An 18828-nucleotide genomic window follows, 5' to 3' on the forward strand; every position below is an offset into this window, starting at 1 on the left:
AAATGTACAATGTATTACAACAAGTAATCACAAGTAATGCATCACAACCATTTTATATGCCTGTACCTGAGAGGAAGCCCCTGTGGGACTTCTGAGCAAATACAGATAGGCTTGAGTTACACCACAAGTTGCTCACCTTGAAGACAGCTATGTTGGGGGCAGCAGTTGTGCTATCAGAATTTGAGGGAGGGGGAAAGATGGTGGGGACCTCAAACTGACTGCTCAAGCTGGTTCTCTAAGAGGTACTGTGAACATAAGTTACTGCAGGACTATTTTCTGCAGGACTGCACCTCCATAAGAAGAGCCCTGCCGGATCAGGTCAAAGGCCCATCTAGTCCAGCTTCCTGTATCTCACAGTGGCCCTCCAGATGCCTTGAGGAACACAGAACAAGAGACCTACATCCTGGCACCCTTCTTTGCACCTGACACTCTGAGGCAGCTGACTTCTAAAATCAGAGGCTGCACATACCCATCACGGCTTGTAAAAGTCTGGATGGACTTTTCCTCCAGAAATCTGTCCAATCCCCTTTTAAAGGCATCTAGGCCAGATGCCATCACCACAACCTGTGGCAAGGAGTCCCACAGACTAATTACATGCTGGGTAAAGAAATATTTTCTTTTGTCTGTCCTAACTCTCCCAACACCCAATTTTAGTGGATGTGCCCTGGTGTTGTGTGAGAGGGAAAAGAACATCAAGAGAGACAGTAAAGGCATCCAGGTCAGATGCCATCACCACATCCTGTGGCAAGGAGTTCCACAGACTACACACTGGGTAAAGAAATATTTTCTTTTGTCTGTCCTAACTCTCCCAGCACCCAGTTTTAGTAGATGTGCCCTGGTGTCATCCCTGGAATAAAGGTTGGTCCTTTAAAACCCTCCTTGTTACACAGGCCGCCTTATGAGGCATAGAAGCAGTAATGTATGGGCAGGCACCGGTCTCACTCCCATTGCAGCTTGACGCCCCTTTGCTTTGCTTCAGCCACGTCTAAACCACCCCTTCTGCCTCTTTCGTTTCAGGCAGTCACATGAGCAGCCTGCCTTCTCTCCTCCTTCCCCCCCCTCTTGAGAGAATAGTACAGCCCTACAAAGCTGGGCGTTCCAACGCGAGGGACTAACCAATGAATGCGAACGGGGGGGGGAGAAGAGGAAGAGCTTTGCGGAAGGAGAAGACGCCTCTCCAGGCTTGGAGTGGAGGCTTCCAGGCAGCGCAGCCAGCCAGCGGATGTGACAGCAGAGCCAGGAGCAGGCATGGGTGCCCCCAAGGGACAGGACCACCAGCCTCCCCAGGAGGTAAAGAGGATGCTTTGCAGTGCTCCTGCGCATCTGGTTGTCTTTCCTTGCGTTTGGTCTTCAGTGCTAGCAGAGTAGTGGAGTCAAGGCATCTGTGCAAGATGAGCATCTTAGGGAGCACCCCCCTTGCAAGGGTGGTTCTGTATTTGCAAAGAGCTCTCTATGAAATTGTGGGTAGGCATCACTTTTTCATGCAAGGCTTGGTTTAATCCAGTCTGTGGGACAGTGTTAGGGGCAGGCTGCAATCCTATCCACACTTTCCTGGGAGTAGAGCCCCCCCCCCCTTTGAACATAGTGGGACTTACTTCTGAGTAGACATGCATAGGATTGGGCTGCTGTTAGTCGTGAAGGGCCACCAAGATCCTTCATGGTTTTGGTAAAATGGGAGCTGCAGGCTGGAATCTTGTATAACCTAATTTAACATATGTTGCAGGGTTAGTTAGTTGAGAAAAAGTTATACCCTGCCTTTTCCATGTGGAAGCAAATCCCCAAGGCGGCTTACAGAGCTCCATACTAAATGTACAATGCATCAAAACAAACACTTAACCCATTGGTTCTCAAACTGTAGGTCTATGGCCCACGAGTGGGTCACAACCCAATTTTTGGTGGTTCGTGAAACTGACAGACTAGATTAAGCTATGTGCATCAAGGGTTGCACAAGCTGCTATTGGGGGGCAGTTCTGCCCAATCACCATTATAGCCACCATTATAGCCACAGATGTTTGAGTGGCTAGCAAAGTGAAACTTTTTTTAGTGGGGCCTGATTTTTTTTTTTAAAGCTTGAGAACCACGGACCCTAGCCCACAACACCCTGTATTTGATCATTGTTGAAAAGAACCGGGTCTGACTAGAACTCAGGAGCAAAACCTAGAACAGACTGAAGTTTTCCTGAAAATCTTAGTCCTGGGGTGTGTATGTGTGTGTTGTGGTGTGGGAGCCAGTTAGGATTACTTACTGCTGAGTCAAAGGCCCTCCATACTTCTCTATGGTATTACTGTAGTTTCAAATGTTCTTTGTCTAGAGCTAGTATTGCAAGGAGGCCCCACACTCCAGCTGGGCATATCTTGTTCCTGGAACAAAGCTCTGCCTTCAAAGTGTGTAGGTGCTGTGAGTGAGATTATTCTGTAGAGATTCTTGTGTAAGGTGGTCAGGTATTGACTTGGAACAGGGAAGACTGTATGTTCTGTTCCAGAATATATTTTCGCAAAATTTAGTGGATGCTTTCTCTTGTATTTGAAATGCCAGTACTCCATAGGGGAGGGGAGGGGTTACCTGCAGTTTCTTTCATGTTCAGGAATCTGTACTGGTATTTCAATATGTGTGTATCCTAAAGATCTCCGTGTTGTGTGCCTGTGGATTGTGCAGTGATGGTCCATTTTGCTGTAGTGCATCTACTTGGACTCCTGAAGGCAGAAACTCTGCTTCCTTAGGACTACAGAAGCCATCTCTTACGTCTGTATTTTGCCACTTTTAATTTTGTTTCAGGCTATTTTTATTCTGTTAAAGCATTTTGAGGGATTGCCACAAAGCAATCTAGAGCAGCAAGACTCTTTTTCTTGTGCTACATGCACCCTTATACATGAGTGTGGACCAGCATGCATGAAAATGTGGCAGTGGAATGGATGTGAAGTATCGCAGACTGTCTGCCTGATCAAATCCACAAAGTGTGTTTAAGGTGACTTTTAAATAGTGGAATAGTTTGTCTGTGAATTAGTTCAGCAAAACTGTTGCCGTTGTTAATTCTAATCAGTTTGGTGGGAGGTAGACTCAGTAATACAGTATTTTTGTTTGTTTCTTTAAAACATTTGTATCCTGCCTTTCCTCCTGCACCTGAGATGCCCAGGAGGCTTACAATCAAGTTATTAAAAGACAGTGCAGTTAAAAAAAATGCAATACTAAAACAGGCAGCACATAGCTAGAACAGTAAAAACAGCAATAAAAGCAAGCAGTGAAATACAACAACCCACTCCTTGACTAGCAAACCTAAAACAGACAACTAAAGCACCAGAAAAGAAACTAGGTTAGAAAACTTAAATGAAAAAGAGACATTTGAAGCCCTCACCAGAAGGTATATGTCCCAATAAGTTGAAAAACCTTTGTCAGCCTGTTTAAGGAGTATGGTGGGCCTTGGTATCTATGGGGGATGTGTTCCAGAAACCCCCCCCCCCCACTGTGGGTACTGAATTCCACAGATAATTAAATCTGTGTTATGATATAACCTGTATATCTGCTATGAGGAGATATTTTCCACTGTATTACTATAGTGAGGCTTTAGAAAGGGGGTGGACTTTTTAAATTGAAACTTTATTATATATTTTAGGTTGAAACCCGAGAGGATGAAGAACAAAATATTAAGTTAGCTGAAATATTAGAGTTGCTGGTGGCAGCTGGATACTTCCGAGCAAGAATTAAAGGGCTGTCTCCCTTTGATAAGGTAAGCTTGTTTTGCAAACCCCTACATGATGCAGAACCCTGATCAGGCAGAGTTCCACACAATGGCGACAAACCCTCCATAGGTTCAGCAAGGTCCCCTTCAATCAAATATCAAACACTTGGTTGTCTTGGGGAGTGGTGAATGTTGCTTGCAGCTGCAGATGCGATCCTGTTCACAGATTCACTGAATGTGTGATGAGAATTTCTGAAGAGAGTTGTTGGCAGCCCTTTTTTTCCTCCTTGTAGAACATCCACAGTTCTTGGAAACCCATCAGATGTTGTCCCTGAGGAGAGATCTTCCCCAAGGTTTAGAATGATTGGATATCCAGTGTTCTGGATCTTGGGGGTGAGCTCTCCCTAACTTACAGCATTTACTTCTGCAGGCAAATACTGTCTCTGGGTGACAAACAGGGGGTGGAGCTATGGAGCATGTTGACATCTAGCTGCAGTGCTTGCCTCCCCTCCATCATTGCGGACACCATTCAAACCATTATCTGGTGTGCTCCCTGGGGCATTTGGTGGGCCACTTTGAGATACAGGAAGCTGGACTAGATGGGCCTATGGCCTGATCCAGCAGGGCTCTTCTTATGTTCTTACACTTTTACAGTATCTACCTAAGGGCCTAATTCTATCCAATTTTCCAGTGTCACAAAAATGCTTTCCAATAAACAGCTGTCACAAAATGCTTTCCCATGATTAATGCAGGATTATCCTCTTGAATATGAAAATGGTTCTCAGTATGATTTGTGGTGTTCCTTGCTGTGTTAGCAAAATTATAAAATTCTCAGGTTTTCAATCTTTACCCTTTTTAGGGGTAGTCTCCCTTTTCTTTGGCGGAACTTCAGAAGTTAATGGCTTTAGCAGTTTTTCCTTTTAGAATGTTTTCCCTGGCTGCCTGGTACATGGTATCCCCAAAGGAAAATGAATTGTCATTAATCTTTTCCTTCCTGTGAGCAAGAATGTGACTAGATACAACATTACACCAGAAATGAATAAGTTTTCCCAGTGGGATAATTTTGTACCTTAGTTTTTGATACGCTGTCTTTCTGTATTCCAGCTAGTTTCTCCACACTATCACACAATTTCTTTTGGTCTGAAAAAAGTTCAGAAAGAATTCTGACTGTCTGTGTTTTGAAAGATAATGTGAATGGTTAGCCCAAAGTAATCTATGTAAAGAGGGAAAATAGTTCGGAAGTTCAGACCTTATTGAATTCTGTATGCACTTACGTGGAAGTGTGTTCCACTGAAGTCAATAGTAGATATCAGTTGCGGACCTACCATATCAATAATAGTAGATTATTTTTAGTAGATATCAGTTGCAGACCTACCATAAGGTCTGATGGGGCTAAAGCCCCAGGCGCGATATGCTAGGGCCCCACAGAAGCCTTTCTGAGGCTCCTGACAGGGTCGGAAACTGTGCTTCCAGTTTCCCGGAAGCACAGTTTATAGCGTCGGGAAACCTCACAGAGGTCTCCCCGCTGTGGGCGGAGATCGCATGAGGCTCCAAGAGCCTCTGGTGAGTGGGGGGGGGGTGGATTTCTGCACGGGGGGTTGGCGATATTGTGGACTTTTGCCCAGGGCACAGAGCTGGGAAGGGCTGCTGCTGCTAGATATAACATAGGACTGCACTGAATGTGCATATGGAGTGCAAATGTGTACCACAAGACTCAAGCACATGCATGTATTTTGTGTTTGTGTTTTTCTTTACAGGAAATGTAGTGATGTATAGTACATACACGTATTGCTACTATAATATATTGCCATTTTCTTGGGGTTTGTTAAGAAAACAAAATCTATCTGGGGTAAAACGTTAACTCCTCCAAACAAAAACTTTGGGTTCTTTTTATGTTTCCAAATCAGGGTTTAAAAAAAGTCTGTGATTTATGCATTCTTTCCTCCTATCATGGTAATTGGTGTGTGATTTGCCTTGTTTTAGGTGGTAGGTGGCATGACCTGGTGTATCACAACATGCAGTTTTGACATCGATGTGGACTTGCTGTTTCAAGAAAACTCAACCATTGGTCAGAAAATGTAAGTTGGCAGAGAAGTGGTTAAAAGTAGGTACTTTCTCTTGTCTTGCCTGCTGTGTTCAGCACAAATTGTGTTTCAGCAGAACTTGTTCAAAGGAATGAGTTTTAAAAGCTCTTATCTTCTTAACCAACTGGTCCTTAAGGACTGTCGTTTGACTTTCCCCACTCATCTACCACCACCACCCACCCCCTCATTAAAAGGCATTTTTAAGCATAGTCTGGGTTGAAAAGATAGCTGCCTAAGGCTGAGGTTCTGTACACATTTTCCTGGAAGTAAATCCCATTGAATTCAGTAAGATTTACTTCTGAGTAGACATGTCTAGGATTGTGCTGTAAGTTGCATGGCAAGAATATGTAGAAACTCACAAATACTAGATGCTGTTGTATTTTTTACCCCAGTAATTGCATGCTTTTTCTGCAGATGCATTTCTTCTTCAGTATCAAAAACTGTTAGAATGCAAGGCACTTTAGAGGTCATCTAGACCAACCTCCCTCTCAGTGGAGGCAACTTCTGCAGCATCCCTTACTGTTGTCCATCCAGCCTCTGCTTGTAGGCTTCCAGCGAGGGAGAACTCATGACTGCAGCAACGCAAGCAATTCCAGTGCCAGGGTGTTCTTAACTTTACTAGTTTTTGGAATGTGTTAGGCAAAATATTAGATGTAGTCCGATGCATGCTTACTTTCTAATAAGTACGCAACTTATTTCAGAGTAAACATGGTTTTGTGATAAGCAATATTTTTGTGTTATATTTACCTTGGAAAGCTCAGAACAACTTAGAGATTCTGTTATTTCCTGTCCAAGCACAGATCCAGACTTCAAGACTTGCCTAACTTGAAGAGCACTACAACATTTGTATGATGCCAGACCATTCTTGGAGTGCATTCTGAAATATTTTCTTAAGCCAGTTCTGCCCAAGGTTGCATGTATGCAACAGGGATCAAATGTGTACACCTTTGGGATGGGCAGAAATGGGTTAAGTATATTACTGAACACTGATGAAAGGCATTATTATTATTTTTTGGTGGTTTTTCTCCATTGTAAAAATACTCTTACTTTATATTAGCCACTAGAGGGCGCATTCATGCTGCTATATGTTATTGGGAACATCTAATTTGTCTCTCCCTTCACTTACTTGCAGTGCCTTAACTGAGAAAATTGTATCTGTCTTGCCAAAAATGAAGTGCCCTCATCGCCTAGAGCCTCATCAAATACAGGGGTTGGATTTCATTCACATATTTCCTGTTGTGCAGGTACAGGATGAATATTTGAAAGGCTGTCTCAGAACAAGTGTCCTGTTGTGGTCATCATTTCTCAGTGTGTGCTTCAGAGAGAAACTTTATGGAAGAAAATGTATCTTATTTTCCCTTAGGACGTACTGGTTTTTTGTGGGGGGTGGGAGGGCAAGACCTTCCTTAGTTAGTCAGAAAATAATAACATAGTAAAGTTAATCAGAAAATAATTCTCTATTGAATCATGGTGAAAAGAATCATCTTAAAACTGTTCTAGATTAATGGTTCCAGCGTCTGTTTTCAGAATGAGATGCTAGTAGGATAGATAGGGGAACTTGGTTTTTTTCTTTTGTTTTAGTCTTTTGCAGTATAGTGATTACTAAAGCCACGTCTATGAAATTCTGTAAGACTCCGTGTATTTGACTAGTGCTGTACGTATACAATTAAATAGTGAAATTATAGCGTTGGCTCCTGTGTTCACCAAGTAGTGAGAATCTGGTTGGAACCAAGTCAGTGATTGCTAAAGGGTTGTTGCAGCATGCTAGTTGAATATATAGTCATGCTTCGGCATCTGCAGGGGTTTCGTTCCTGGCATGGCCTTTGGAATGCTTGTGAAACTGGGAATAGAACCTGGCACTTCATCTCTCTTTGCCCCTCGACAGATTCTCCTGGACAATCATGGGTTCAGTGTCTGGCTCAGATCACACCATTGCACCTTAAGTAACACATTTTTGGGATGTAAATCAATGATAGAGCACATGCTTTTCATGCACAAAGTGTCACGCTCAATTCCCAGCTTTGCTAGCTAAAAGATTTGAGAGAGCAGGTACTTGGAAAGACCAACCCGTACTTTCCTGGATCTTCCTTTCCCTCTTTTGGTTGGGAGGGAGTGACTGGCCTGGGGTCACCCATTCAACTACTTGGCTTCAGTGGCATATGAAAAGGGTGGCCAGGGCTCCCCAGGTCCTGGTGCCAGGCTGTGGGGGGTGTCAGAGAAGCTGTCCCAAGATGGCAGTGGGGGTGACCCTTGCTGTTAATTTCTTAACTTTTTTTATTCAATTGTTTGTTTGTATAATTATGTATACTAAGATACAAAGTTATGTGTAAATATACAAACTTGAAAGCTTATGTAATTCAATAAAGTTCTCACTGCCTGTTTTTCAATGGTTTTAATAATAATAATAATAATAATATTGTCTTAACTATTGAAAATTTTGTCATGAGGGTGCCAAAAATTTATGGACCCCAGATACCAAATGACCTTGGTACGCAGCTGCTTGGCTTATCAAAAATTTGAACCTAGGTGTCCCTGGTCAGAGTGTAACACTCTTTCTACTATGCCACACTTACTCACATGGTCATAACATGCCATAATTCAGTTGATGGTCTTGTTCAGTGCCTAAATATTCCAGAATAGGAAAAGGTGTGGCAACAATACATTAATGTCTTCTTTTGTGGCTATTATTGGTTTTTCTTTCTTGAAATTTCCTTTTTGATTAAATGTATCTAATTCCATGTAGGCGCTTTTAGAACCATGTTTTTGCTTTACTGCGAGCAGTTCCTCTTTGTTTTGTTCCCAGTGGCTGGTGAAACGTGCCATAGAAACCCGGGAAGAAATGGGGGATTATATCCGCTCATATTCCATATCTCAGTTTCAGAAGACGCACAGTCTGCCGGAGGTAAGCGTTCAGCTGCTTCTCTTGAAATTCAAAACTATGAAGATCAATTTTTTTTAAAAAAAATCTTTAAATTGGATTAGTTTGTTGTAGGTTTGTGTCAGCTGAGCTGGTTCACAGGCTTTAGGACATAAGCTGATAGATCAAATTCTGTGGGGTTCCATTGAAGCAGAAAATTGTAGCAGAGTAACTCAGTTGAAGTCCTTAAGTATCAAATTTTCAGCTGTGTGTATCGCAATGGTTTATGAATTTGCAGAGCGTCCATGTGATACATAATGTTGGAAGCTGTTATTGTAAGTGTTTTAAGGAAATACTCTTATTCGGTATTGACTGTTGTGGGAAACCCTCTTTTAGCGCTGCTGTTGCAAGAGGCATTTTGTTCTGGTTTGTAACTGCCTGTGCTTGTGCAGTGGCATCACTCATTATTCAGCAAGCATCCAGCACTAGCATGTCTCCCTTTCAGAAAAGTACATCGCCCACCATTTTCTAGTGCGGCGGTCTCCAACTGGCTCATGGCATACCAGGGTTATTGCTCCAGGTGCAGCGGTGGTGAGGCCTTATCGTGTCGTAGTCACCATTGTCATGCCAGATTGTTGCAGAAATGTGCACTGGGGAGCCGCTTCCACCGAGTAGGCTCTGCGCCCTGAGTTCCCAGGGGAAGTGGGTCCCCAATTTAAGTTTCTGCAATGATCCTGTGTGACAATCAGTGGCCAAGGAGTAAAATGATAACTCGGCCACTACCATGATACACCCAGATCGATAATCCTGGCAGTCTGGATCCAGCCCTCGGGATGGAGTTTGGAGGCCAATGTTCTGTAAGTGCTTGGAACTTGGGAAGGAAGTTTGGACGTAATGTTTTTCTCTGATTAAGATTGTTGTTATAAATAATCAATCATTTTTTAATCATTTTAATACTGCGCCTGTTTTCAGGAATAAGATATGTTGCCCAAAATCTTTCAAATGCAAAATCTATGTGTTAGGAGCCGTCATTCACATTTTTGAAAGTGCTTGGAGGAAAACGACCTCAACGGGTTGCTTTTTCCTATATGATGCTTATAACCGATAAAGCTGAATTACCACTACATCTCTGCTTTGCTTGCCAGTGTGATAATTCTGATGTCAGTGCTGTACAACAGTTTGATAGTCTTCCTATCTCCTTGACCAAGTAACTTCAGATGTTTATTGTGAGCTCCATTTATCTGGTTTTAAAAGCAATCCATTGAGTATGATTATACAAAACTGGCACTTCTCTCCCAAGTGAATGTAGAGCAGTACTGGTAGTAGCCACTTCAGCTGGCCAGTCTTTATTGGCACCATTGAGGTTGAAACTGTGTGTTAACAGTTAAAAAGTTAACTGAATTAATTGCTTTGCAGGATGATGACTTCATGCAAAGAAAAGAGAAGGCCATCAAAGCTGTTGGTGAGATCTTCGTAAGTATACTATACAGAAGTGAATGTACCAGAGAGTTTTTTAGTGTTCTAAAATGATTAGTTGGGATCAGATTTAGCACCTGTTTGCTTCTTACGTTTTATTTTTGCTCCCCACCATTACCCTGCCCTTTTTAAATACTTACTGTATGTTCCCTTGCATACGTACACACAAGGGATTATCCCCTCCCCAAAAAATTAATTAGAGCTTTGAAACTGATACTGGTATTGTATCCATTCATTCTGTTTCTAATTAATTTTATGAAGTAATGGAAAATTGCTTTAGAAATGGAAAATTGTCTGTGAAAAATGTAGTGCAGGAAAATTTTCCATTTCCCCATCATTGGCTCACTGAGTGCTTTCAGGTCAAGTTGTGGAACGTTGAAGAGAATCCCAACCCCTTAGTAATGATATGCATTCCTATAATTCACACCACTTCTCCTGGGTTTGCGTTAGAGGAGACTCCAGTTAGAGGCCTGGTGTCGTATCTTGATTTGAGGCAAAAGTCAATTTATCAGAAACTATAAGACTTCCAAGAACATTACAGTTTACATAAAGCATATCAACTTCCCTCATAAGGAATGTCTCTTGTATGTGTTATCAAATAATCCTTAAAGCTAAAGAGCAAACTAAAACACCACAGAGAATCTGGGATATGGATTTGCTTATAACTGCCATCTCTCATTTTGGGACACAATCCTAACTCCTTATTCAGTACTTTCCAGCACAGACATAAGGGCAATGCAGCTCTGAGGTAAGAGAACAAACATTCCCTTACTTTGTGGAGGCCTCCGTGAGTGACACCCAACTGTAGGATGCAGCACACGTCCCATTGGCTGGAAAGTACTGACATAAAGGGTTAGGATTGTGCCCTTGATCTCATGCCTGCTTAAACTGGATGCTTTTATGGGAAGGTGGAAAACCAGGATTACTCTTATGACAGAGTTACTCAGTTGATGAATTAATATGATATTCTCTACCCCCAAACTCCCTACCTTTTGAGCAGTTTACTTTTTCGCTCTGATTCCCCTGAACTGCTGTTCCACCTGGATCATGTTTTTTGTTAGGGCTTTTTCTGGTTAACTATGTGATCAGAGTTGGCTATATGCTAATGGCACTGATGGCAGAAGAACCCATGGCATTGTTCTGAATGGAGGGGCAAAGAGGAAGTTGAACTCTCAATTGCCAAGGCAACTGGGCATGTTCTTTTCTTGCACTGCCTGCTAGCACAGTATAGTCGTGGCAACAGGCTAGTACATTTCCTCTCCCTGTGAATGCACCAAAATATCTGAAAAGGGAGCTTTTGAGGGCTTTTGAGGGGAAATCCAAGAACAATCACAAACATGCCCCCATCTTCTTTAAGATAATCACAAACTGTAGGCCTTTCTGGGACACCTGGGTGAGTGTTTTGGGCTGCCTGCCTCCAATTCCTACCTAAATTCCCATGCTATGATGCAGTGGTGCTGGCATGTGCTATGCTGCCTCCCGTGGGAGATTTTGGACTGTGGAAGTCTCCTCAGGGTAAGGGGATACTTGCCCCAACAAGTCGCTGCTACAAGTCTGAGTTGACTGGTGCCAGCAGATTGGACCTGGGAACAGGGTTGAGATACTACGCACGCCACCCCCCCCCCCCGTGGGCCTGATTTTTCCCTCTCTCACCTATCTGCTCCCTACCGTCCCCCCACCCCTGCACTGGACTTACCTGGTTTGGCAGGTATCCCAATGACTGTGCACACAGGAAGGTTCCAACCTTCCCTCTCGCACACTGGCTCTCTGCACTGTTGCAAAGAATTTTACAATGCTTTTGCAACAGTGCACATTGGCATGCATTCTGCCTTTGGTCCTTTGGTAAGGATCAGGCTGTTAGGCTGCAGTCCTATACACACTTTCCTGGGAGTAAGCCCCATTGAACACAATGGGCCTTACTTCGGTGTAGACATGCATAGGATTGTGCTGAACTAAGTGGTCCATTGGTATGACAGTGCATGATATGTTGTCCTGATCAACGAGCACATGCTTAAGCCATTCCCAATGTTGGGATCCACATGGATCTCCATCATATCTCCTCATCTAGTGATGGCAGGGAGGAGATATATGAATCTAATCTCTCATGTGTTAATCAGTACAGGGAGTTGATTTGGGAAGATGCCAGGTATTACTTTCTACATGTGAAGCAGAGTGTGGGGACATCATAACTGCAGTTTGCTTCTCTCAACTTCGGTAGGAAATAGAGTGTTTCTAGGACATTCTTATAAGCCCTGCATTATTCAACTAAATAAGATGCATTTAACTTAGCAGCATTTTCTTATTACCTAGTATGCATACTTAGGACTGCAATCTCAATTGGCTGCTTTCTTACCTGAGGAAAGTTCACTGTGACAAGGTTTGGATGATATGGTACTACTGCGTTTCTCCTAGGAAAGATAATTGGTGTTGTCCAATTACTTTTCTGGAGTCTGCTTCTGAGATGGAAACCTTCATAATTGGGTAGGGATCCCATAGGTGCGAAGTGCAACCAGCACCCACAAGCAAGTTGAAAGATCAGATATGAAAGTTGTGGACTGGTTTCCTTCACTGTATTCTTCAGCAGTTGATGACTGGTAGCTTCTTAGTGTTCCACTGACCTCTGCAGATGCTTCAGTAGTTAGTGAAGTTTCTTTCATTCTGTAGAAACTATAGATCTGTCCATGTCTCTGTGGTCATTGTTGCTTTTTAGTTGTTGAGTTTTAAGATTTAGCAGTTGACTTTAGTAAAAATACACAGGAAGAATAAGCTAGCCAAGCACGCTATGGCAAAAGCTGCTCTAAGTTAGAAAAAAGACTGTGAAGCTGGAATTGTCAGATGCAGCCATCACCCTCCTCCTCTCTCCATCACACATACACACGCCCATGTATTTAAACTGTATCTTTTAATGGATTAAATTGCAAGCTGTTTTGGGAGCTGATCTTGGCTGAAAATCAGGTCATAAATATTTTCAAGCACTAAATACAGTCTGTTTAGCTTCACTAACTTCACATCAATGCCTGTTTCAATCGCCTCATGGTTTGTTGAGGTTGGGGGGGGGGGTTAGAATTCCAATTGTATAGATTTTTGAGTGCTAGCAATGTGTATTCTCTCTGTTGTCTCTTTGTATGAAGCTATGTCAGTGTAAAATACCACATGAAATGAAACATTATGCTGCAGTGAACACAGAAGTGTGGAATTTGAATGGATTCTCTTGCATCTCAGCTGATATGCTCCAGTTTAAAAAGATTTCCCACTTGTGAAGCTGCCAGCGTTGATCAAAACCTTTTTTTCCAAAAGGAGAAAAGCTCTTGACATATCTTCCTCAGGCAGAGTCAACAGGGTAGAGTAGCCAAGTTGTGGAAACAATGATCTCATTTGTCATTGTATCTTGCAGAGAGTAAACTGCCTTTGTCATTGTGTCTGGAAGAGAGTGTGGAATGTCATCAAAAGGAGTTAAGCGCTGCTGTTCGACAGCAGCTCTTTTCACAAAGAGTGTCTGGCATTGATTAGTTTTTTAATTTTAGTATGGTACAAGAACTGCTGGCTGTTTCTCTCTCTCTCTCTCTCTCTCTCTCTCTCTCTCTCTCTCTCTGTGTGTGTGTGTGTGTGTGTGTGTGTGTGTGTGTGTGTTTTAGAAGAGGATCTATTTTGAACTTTTATATTTGTATTTTGGGGGGCCTTTGAATACTACTTTCACCCTGTGTCACCATTCAGTACAATTGCAAAGCTGTCTCTGCAGTAAAAAGCAGTGGGTGACCAGAAAGACCCTGGGAAAGCTGCATAATTATTTGGGAAGGATTCATTACTTGGCAGGCAAATGTACGGTTTTAAGCCAGGCTCCTTGGAAGAATGCGGAGTTGCAACAGTGAAGCACAGAAGATCAGACAGTACGAATCCTTTGCAGGTGCTGTTCCAACATTCGTACTGTTCTGCAGCCACTGAGAACCAAACTAGCACACAAGCCACAAAATGGCTTCTTCCTACAGCTGTGTTGGCACAATCTCTTTCTTCCACAGGGCTCAGGAGAACCATGCAAGAGGTTTTTTTATTTGAGAGGAACTGGGATGGAAGTTGGCACTCTCTGACCATTGTGTGCTACCTTTTAGTATCACCCCCCCCCCCCGCTATAACTGCACCTATTGCATTAAAAATGTCTTGGAAACAGCTTTGCTTACCAGGGAGAGGATGCTGTCTCATTTTATTTTGCCTTTACATGTAGGAAAAATGATTGCTCTAGTGAGCGTGTTGTGAAGAAACACAGCAGAAAGGCTTTTACATTTGGAAGAGAAAAGAGTGAAGAGAAAAGCCTTGAAACTTAGCAAGAGTGGGTTGTCAGACTCTGAAATGGGAAGGCAGTTGGGTCCTGTTCATACCACTGTGCAAACGGTGGTTGAAGAAAAGACCCGGCTCAGTGCTGAAATAAAACTGCAGCCTCATTGCAAGTCACAATTATAAGATGAGGAATTCTGGCTGAGATAGACTTCCTAGTTTAGTGGATTCACAATTGTGCTCTGCCCTGTGTTCCTTTAAACCTTGCCACCATTCAGTCTAAGACTTCCAGTATTTTGGACACTGAAAAAGCAGTGCAGGAGGGATAAAAGGGTGAAAGTTTTAGTTCAAGTAACATACTTCATATCCTTTGAAGATAAGTATGCATTGCACTGAAGCTGTTAGTGGTGTTGCAGTTTAAGAGGCAAATGGAGATTTCCCCAAGAAACTTGTTGAAGAGGAAAGTTGTTGTTTTAGACAAGTCTTCAGCACTGATTAATTTGGGCTGTTTTGGAAGAAGATACCTTTGTGAACCTACATTGCCCAGGAAAAAAAATTGGTGCATGTAGGGGTGTCAAACGTAAGGCCTGCGGGACAAATGCAGCCCCAAGAAGCAATTTATCTGTTGCCCTTGTTATATTTGGGCTTGATGATGTTCCTTCTCTGTCATGTGTTTTTTTCCTTTCTGTACTCCCAACCCCTACAAAGAAGAACTTCCTAAACATAGCAGTACTTGTAACACTATTATTGTTTTTTTTTAATGTCCTCTATAGTTAGTTAAGCACACTTATTTGTATTCAAAAATGCATAAGGGTGCAGTCCTAACCGGCACTTATGCCGGCATAGGGGCCCCGGGAGGGTTGCAAATGTGCCGTAAAGCACATTTGCGGCTCCGTGGAAGGAGGCTGCGTTAGCACATGTAGATGCATCGGTGCACAGAGGCTGGCAGAAGCCTCCACAGCAGCTTCGTCCCCGCCGCTTGTGCCAGCGCACCCATGCTGACACAAGCGGCAAAGGTAGGCATGGAGGAGGCAGGAGGGGGCGTTTCTGGGCAGAGGGAGGGCAGGCAATGGGCGGCCCGAGGGCGGACACGCGGGGAGCCAGGGGTGGGGCTGGGACCCAGCGGTTATGCCGGATCCCAGCCCCCATCCCCGGGGAGAATGGAGCGGCTGCAAGCTGCTCCACTCTCCTTGGACTTGTGCCACCTCTAGAGGTGGCGCAGGTCCGAGGAGACCCATTGGGGCGTGCATCCCTTACCCAGGGGTAAGGGGAAGAGCTTCCCCTTGCCTCTGGCTGAGCTGCTGCAGCCAATGAACCTGCATTGGATGCAGTGCAAGCCTCTTGGCTTGCCTGCTCCAGCGCAGGTTTGGATTGCACCCTAAGGATCCTTGCCAGGAGCATAACCCCTGATTTCCTCCCCCCCATTGTTTCTGTAGCACTTTTCCTAGAAACATAACCTGCCATAAGCCTGCCTCTGTGCCACTTGGTTTGGTGTTATTGTTTCTGTTCCAAGCAAAGCTGTTCCTATCAGTATGACTTTTACCCCTGTTAACTGGTTAAGACACACATTTTCAAGTGGGTGCTCCTCTTTAGCAGGGGGAGAGTAACTGGCCCTCCTAACCCCAGCAGTGTCTTTTCTAGTGGCTGTCTGCTGGTGTTGCATCTTTTTAGATTGTGAACCCTTTTGGGACAGGGAGCCATTAGTTATTTGATTTTTTCTGTAAACTGCTTTGTGAACTTTTTGTTGAAAAGTGGTTTATTATTATTATTATTATTATTATTATTATTATTATTGGAACTCAATCCCTATAAGAAATACAGTCATGTATGCAGAAGAAAAGAACCTGCTGGATGATGGTGATGAATCTCCAGCTGGAGATTCACTCAACACGACAGTGACTTTTTAAATTGAGATGGTGTGAGCTATAGTTTGTCTTGCATTATGTAGTGGAGACTTTAAACTAAAATGGATTATTGGGTCCAGGTATTGGTCAGTTCTTCTGGCTCCAATTTTGCTACTGTGTCTTAAATCTAAGTGGTCTGGCTTCTATCTATTAATAGATGCTGTAGTATATTTCTTCATTTCTCTCCCCTCCATCCATTACCTTAAAACCAATTTTCTTGTATGACTTGTTCAAGCAGCCATAATTAAGTAGATAATAATTAGACGTAATTATTCAGTAGGTGGCTGGAAGTAGAATTAACAAGCACTTAACTTCAGTGACTCAAAATTAAGTCTTTAATTATGTGTGATATTAAAAATAATTCATCAGCATATTGTTTCAGATGTCACACAGATCTGTTTAGGGTTAGGGTTAGTGACGGTGTTATCCATAATTCATGTACTAATAATGTAACTTTTGAAACACTGTGCTCATTTGTTGTCTTGCAGGAAGTGTATAAGCCACAGAGGAAATATAAAAGACAAACAGGACCAGAAACGTTAGTTGATGAGGAGTCTAAGGTTCACTCTACACTGCTGGAATATGGCAGGTAAATTTATCCTATTAAGAGCAAAGGTTTTCAGACTGCATTCTGAGGATCCCTAAGGTTCCTTGGATGATCATCAAGGATTCCTCAGTGAGAAATTCAGGAAAAGTGGACAAGTTTGTCAGGAAACTGCTTGTGTCATGTTTCTGATTTTGCTTTCCGGTGTTTCTGTGTGCCACTTGGAAGGAATGAAAGCAGTTATGTCAAAGTCTAAGAAATTGATTTAGCCAGTGCCTTTAGTTTTTGTCTGAATCATTTCTCAAGGAAAGACTTGGGGGGAATTGTTTGAATAACTTTTCTTCTGCAGTCTTAAGTCATATTTTCATTTTCCATCTTTTTGTTTTGTTGTTATCCTCCCTCTTAGTTTCACTGATTATTTCTTGTGAGTACTTTTACTCTATGTGTGTCTGTGTGGTTTTTTTTTTGTTTAACTTTGTATGATTTAACACCAGAGTTTGCATTTTTCTTTTCACATTTTGTTGTTTTTGACATTTACAAATGCTGTGTCAAGTTTTCATGGGGTTGATTTTCACGGCAGAAGTTGCCATGGGGCACAGTGGGATAGGAAGTCTGCTAACCCCCTCCTGGCCCCTAGTGTCTTCTGTATGTTTTTATAGCCTGTTCACAGCCACTTCTTTCTCTAAATCTGCCACTGCTTCAATACAATTTCTTTTTCAAGACCTTCATGTTATGATCCCAAGCTAGGAATCTTCGAGTGAATGTGATGATGTCATGGAGACAATCGGATTTAACTACATAGTTCCATCAGTAAAGGCAAGCAAAGCTGTATTGCCCACACTCTGAGGCCTCCAGTCTTGCCAAAATTTGCATTTGAGTGCACATATTCAAGCACTTATTTTCATTGAAGAGTTATGTCCAGATCCAAATCTGTACTAATCTTGTTTGATACAGTTCCCTTCCCACTCAACTTGTCTTGGCCACTGATGGTGCTAAGGTTTAGGGTTGATCAGATATCCAGTCAGACCGCAGTTACTCAGTTTTCTTGAACTTGCCCCTCCCTGAAGTTCTCCACCTTGTGCACTTCCATTGCTTAATGCTGGTAACTGCTGAAGGAAACACATGGTGTTCTGGGTGCAGTTGCATACATCCCCATTACTGCTACCTGTAAGGCCCTGTGATTGCGGTACTAATGTAAAGCTAGAGTCTGAAGAGTGAAAGGCTCTTGGAATGAAAATGGGCTGTTTGCAAACTCAGCAACAAATTTGTGAGCAGCATCCTCAAGCTGAATTGTGCTCAGAACTGTTCAACTTCCACAGAAGGTGAAAGTCATCAAGGTTCTGTGTGTTTGCAACTGATTTCTGTTTAGAAGTAAGGCTGGGTTTTCCTGTTCAGAAACGTGAATTGCCTGCTTGTTCACTTGGGACTTGGCTGTACTGCAAAGTTTTGGGAAGCACTATAGCACGCTGATGTAGGATACTGTGAGAGAACATAAAAGTTCAGGGTCATTTGTATCCCTGCTTTCCTGTTCTACAAGGGAGGCATTCACTGTGGCTTACAACATTTACTTATGGATTTATACCCTGTCTTTTGATCTCAATGCTCTTGGGGGTGGGGAGGGAAGCCTTACAATGCCAGTAGAAAACTACCCAAGGTACCCTGAGTCCTCTGGCTTAAAGCTTCTACTCGTTTTTCCCGTCCTCAGGCAGCTGGCAAGTTGTTTTTAGGCATGGAGGGGCATATATATATATATTTGTTGTTGTTAGAAAACCCTTTGCTTGCAGCTTAATTCAGTAGTTCCCAAACCTTTTAAGCATTGGAACCCACCTAAAAACAAGTTCCACTTTACCAGTCACTCAAGCTTACGTGGCTGTAATGGTGATTGGGCAGCAGTGCTTCCTCCGTTGTTTAACCATTGATGCACATAACCTAATCTGCATTGTCAGCTTTGCAACCCACCAAAAATTGAGTCTCAACCCACTGGTGGGTCCCAGACCCACAGTTTGGGAACCGCTGGC

General features: G+C 42.9%; 1 protein-coding gene across 2 annotated transcripts in view; it reads left to right on the forward strand.

The window, feature by feature from the left end:
• Window positions 1–1148: 1148 nt before the first annotated feature.
• CCDC93 (coiled-coil domain containing 93) overlaps window positions 1149–18828 on the forward strand; it is a 45663-nt gene continuing 27983 nt past the window's right edge. Inside the window, exons 1-8 of one of the 2 annotated variants that reach the window (XM_066611862.1) lie at window positions 1149–1290; window positions 3611–3724; window positions 5660–5754; window positions 6893–7004; window positions 8564–8662; window positions 10034–10090; window positions 16755–16855; window positions 17217–17234. In XM_066611862.1, the coding sequence (XP_066467959.1) occupies window positions 1249–1290; window positions 3611–3724; window positions 5660–5754; window positions 6893–7004; window positions 8564–8662; window positions 10034–10090; window positions 16755–16855; window positions 17217–17234 (638 nt within the window). In that variant the 5' untranslated portion in view covers window positions 1149–1248. The remainder of the gene's footprint in view (window positions 1291–3610; window positions 3725–5659; window positions 5755–6892; window positions 7005–8563; window positions 8663–10033; window positions 10091–16754; window positions 16856–17216; window positions 17235–18828) is intronic. The other variant, XM_066611863.1, reaches the window with a different exon arrangement.

This window comes from Tiliqua scincoides, chromosome 1 (genome assembly GCF_035046505.1).
Source record: "Tiliqua scincoides isolate rTilSci1 chromosome 1, rTilSci1.hap2, whole genome shotgun sequence".
Classification (NCBI taxonomy): domain Eukaryota; kingdom Metazoa; phylum Chordata; class Lepidosauria; order Squamata; family Scincidae; genus Tiliqua; species Tiliqua scincoides.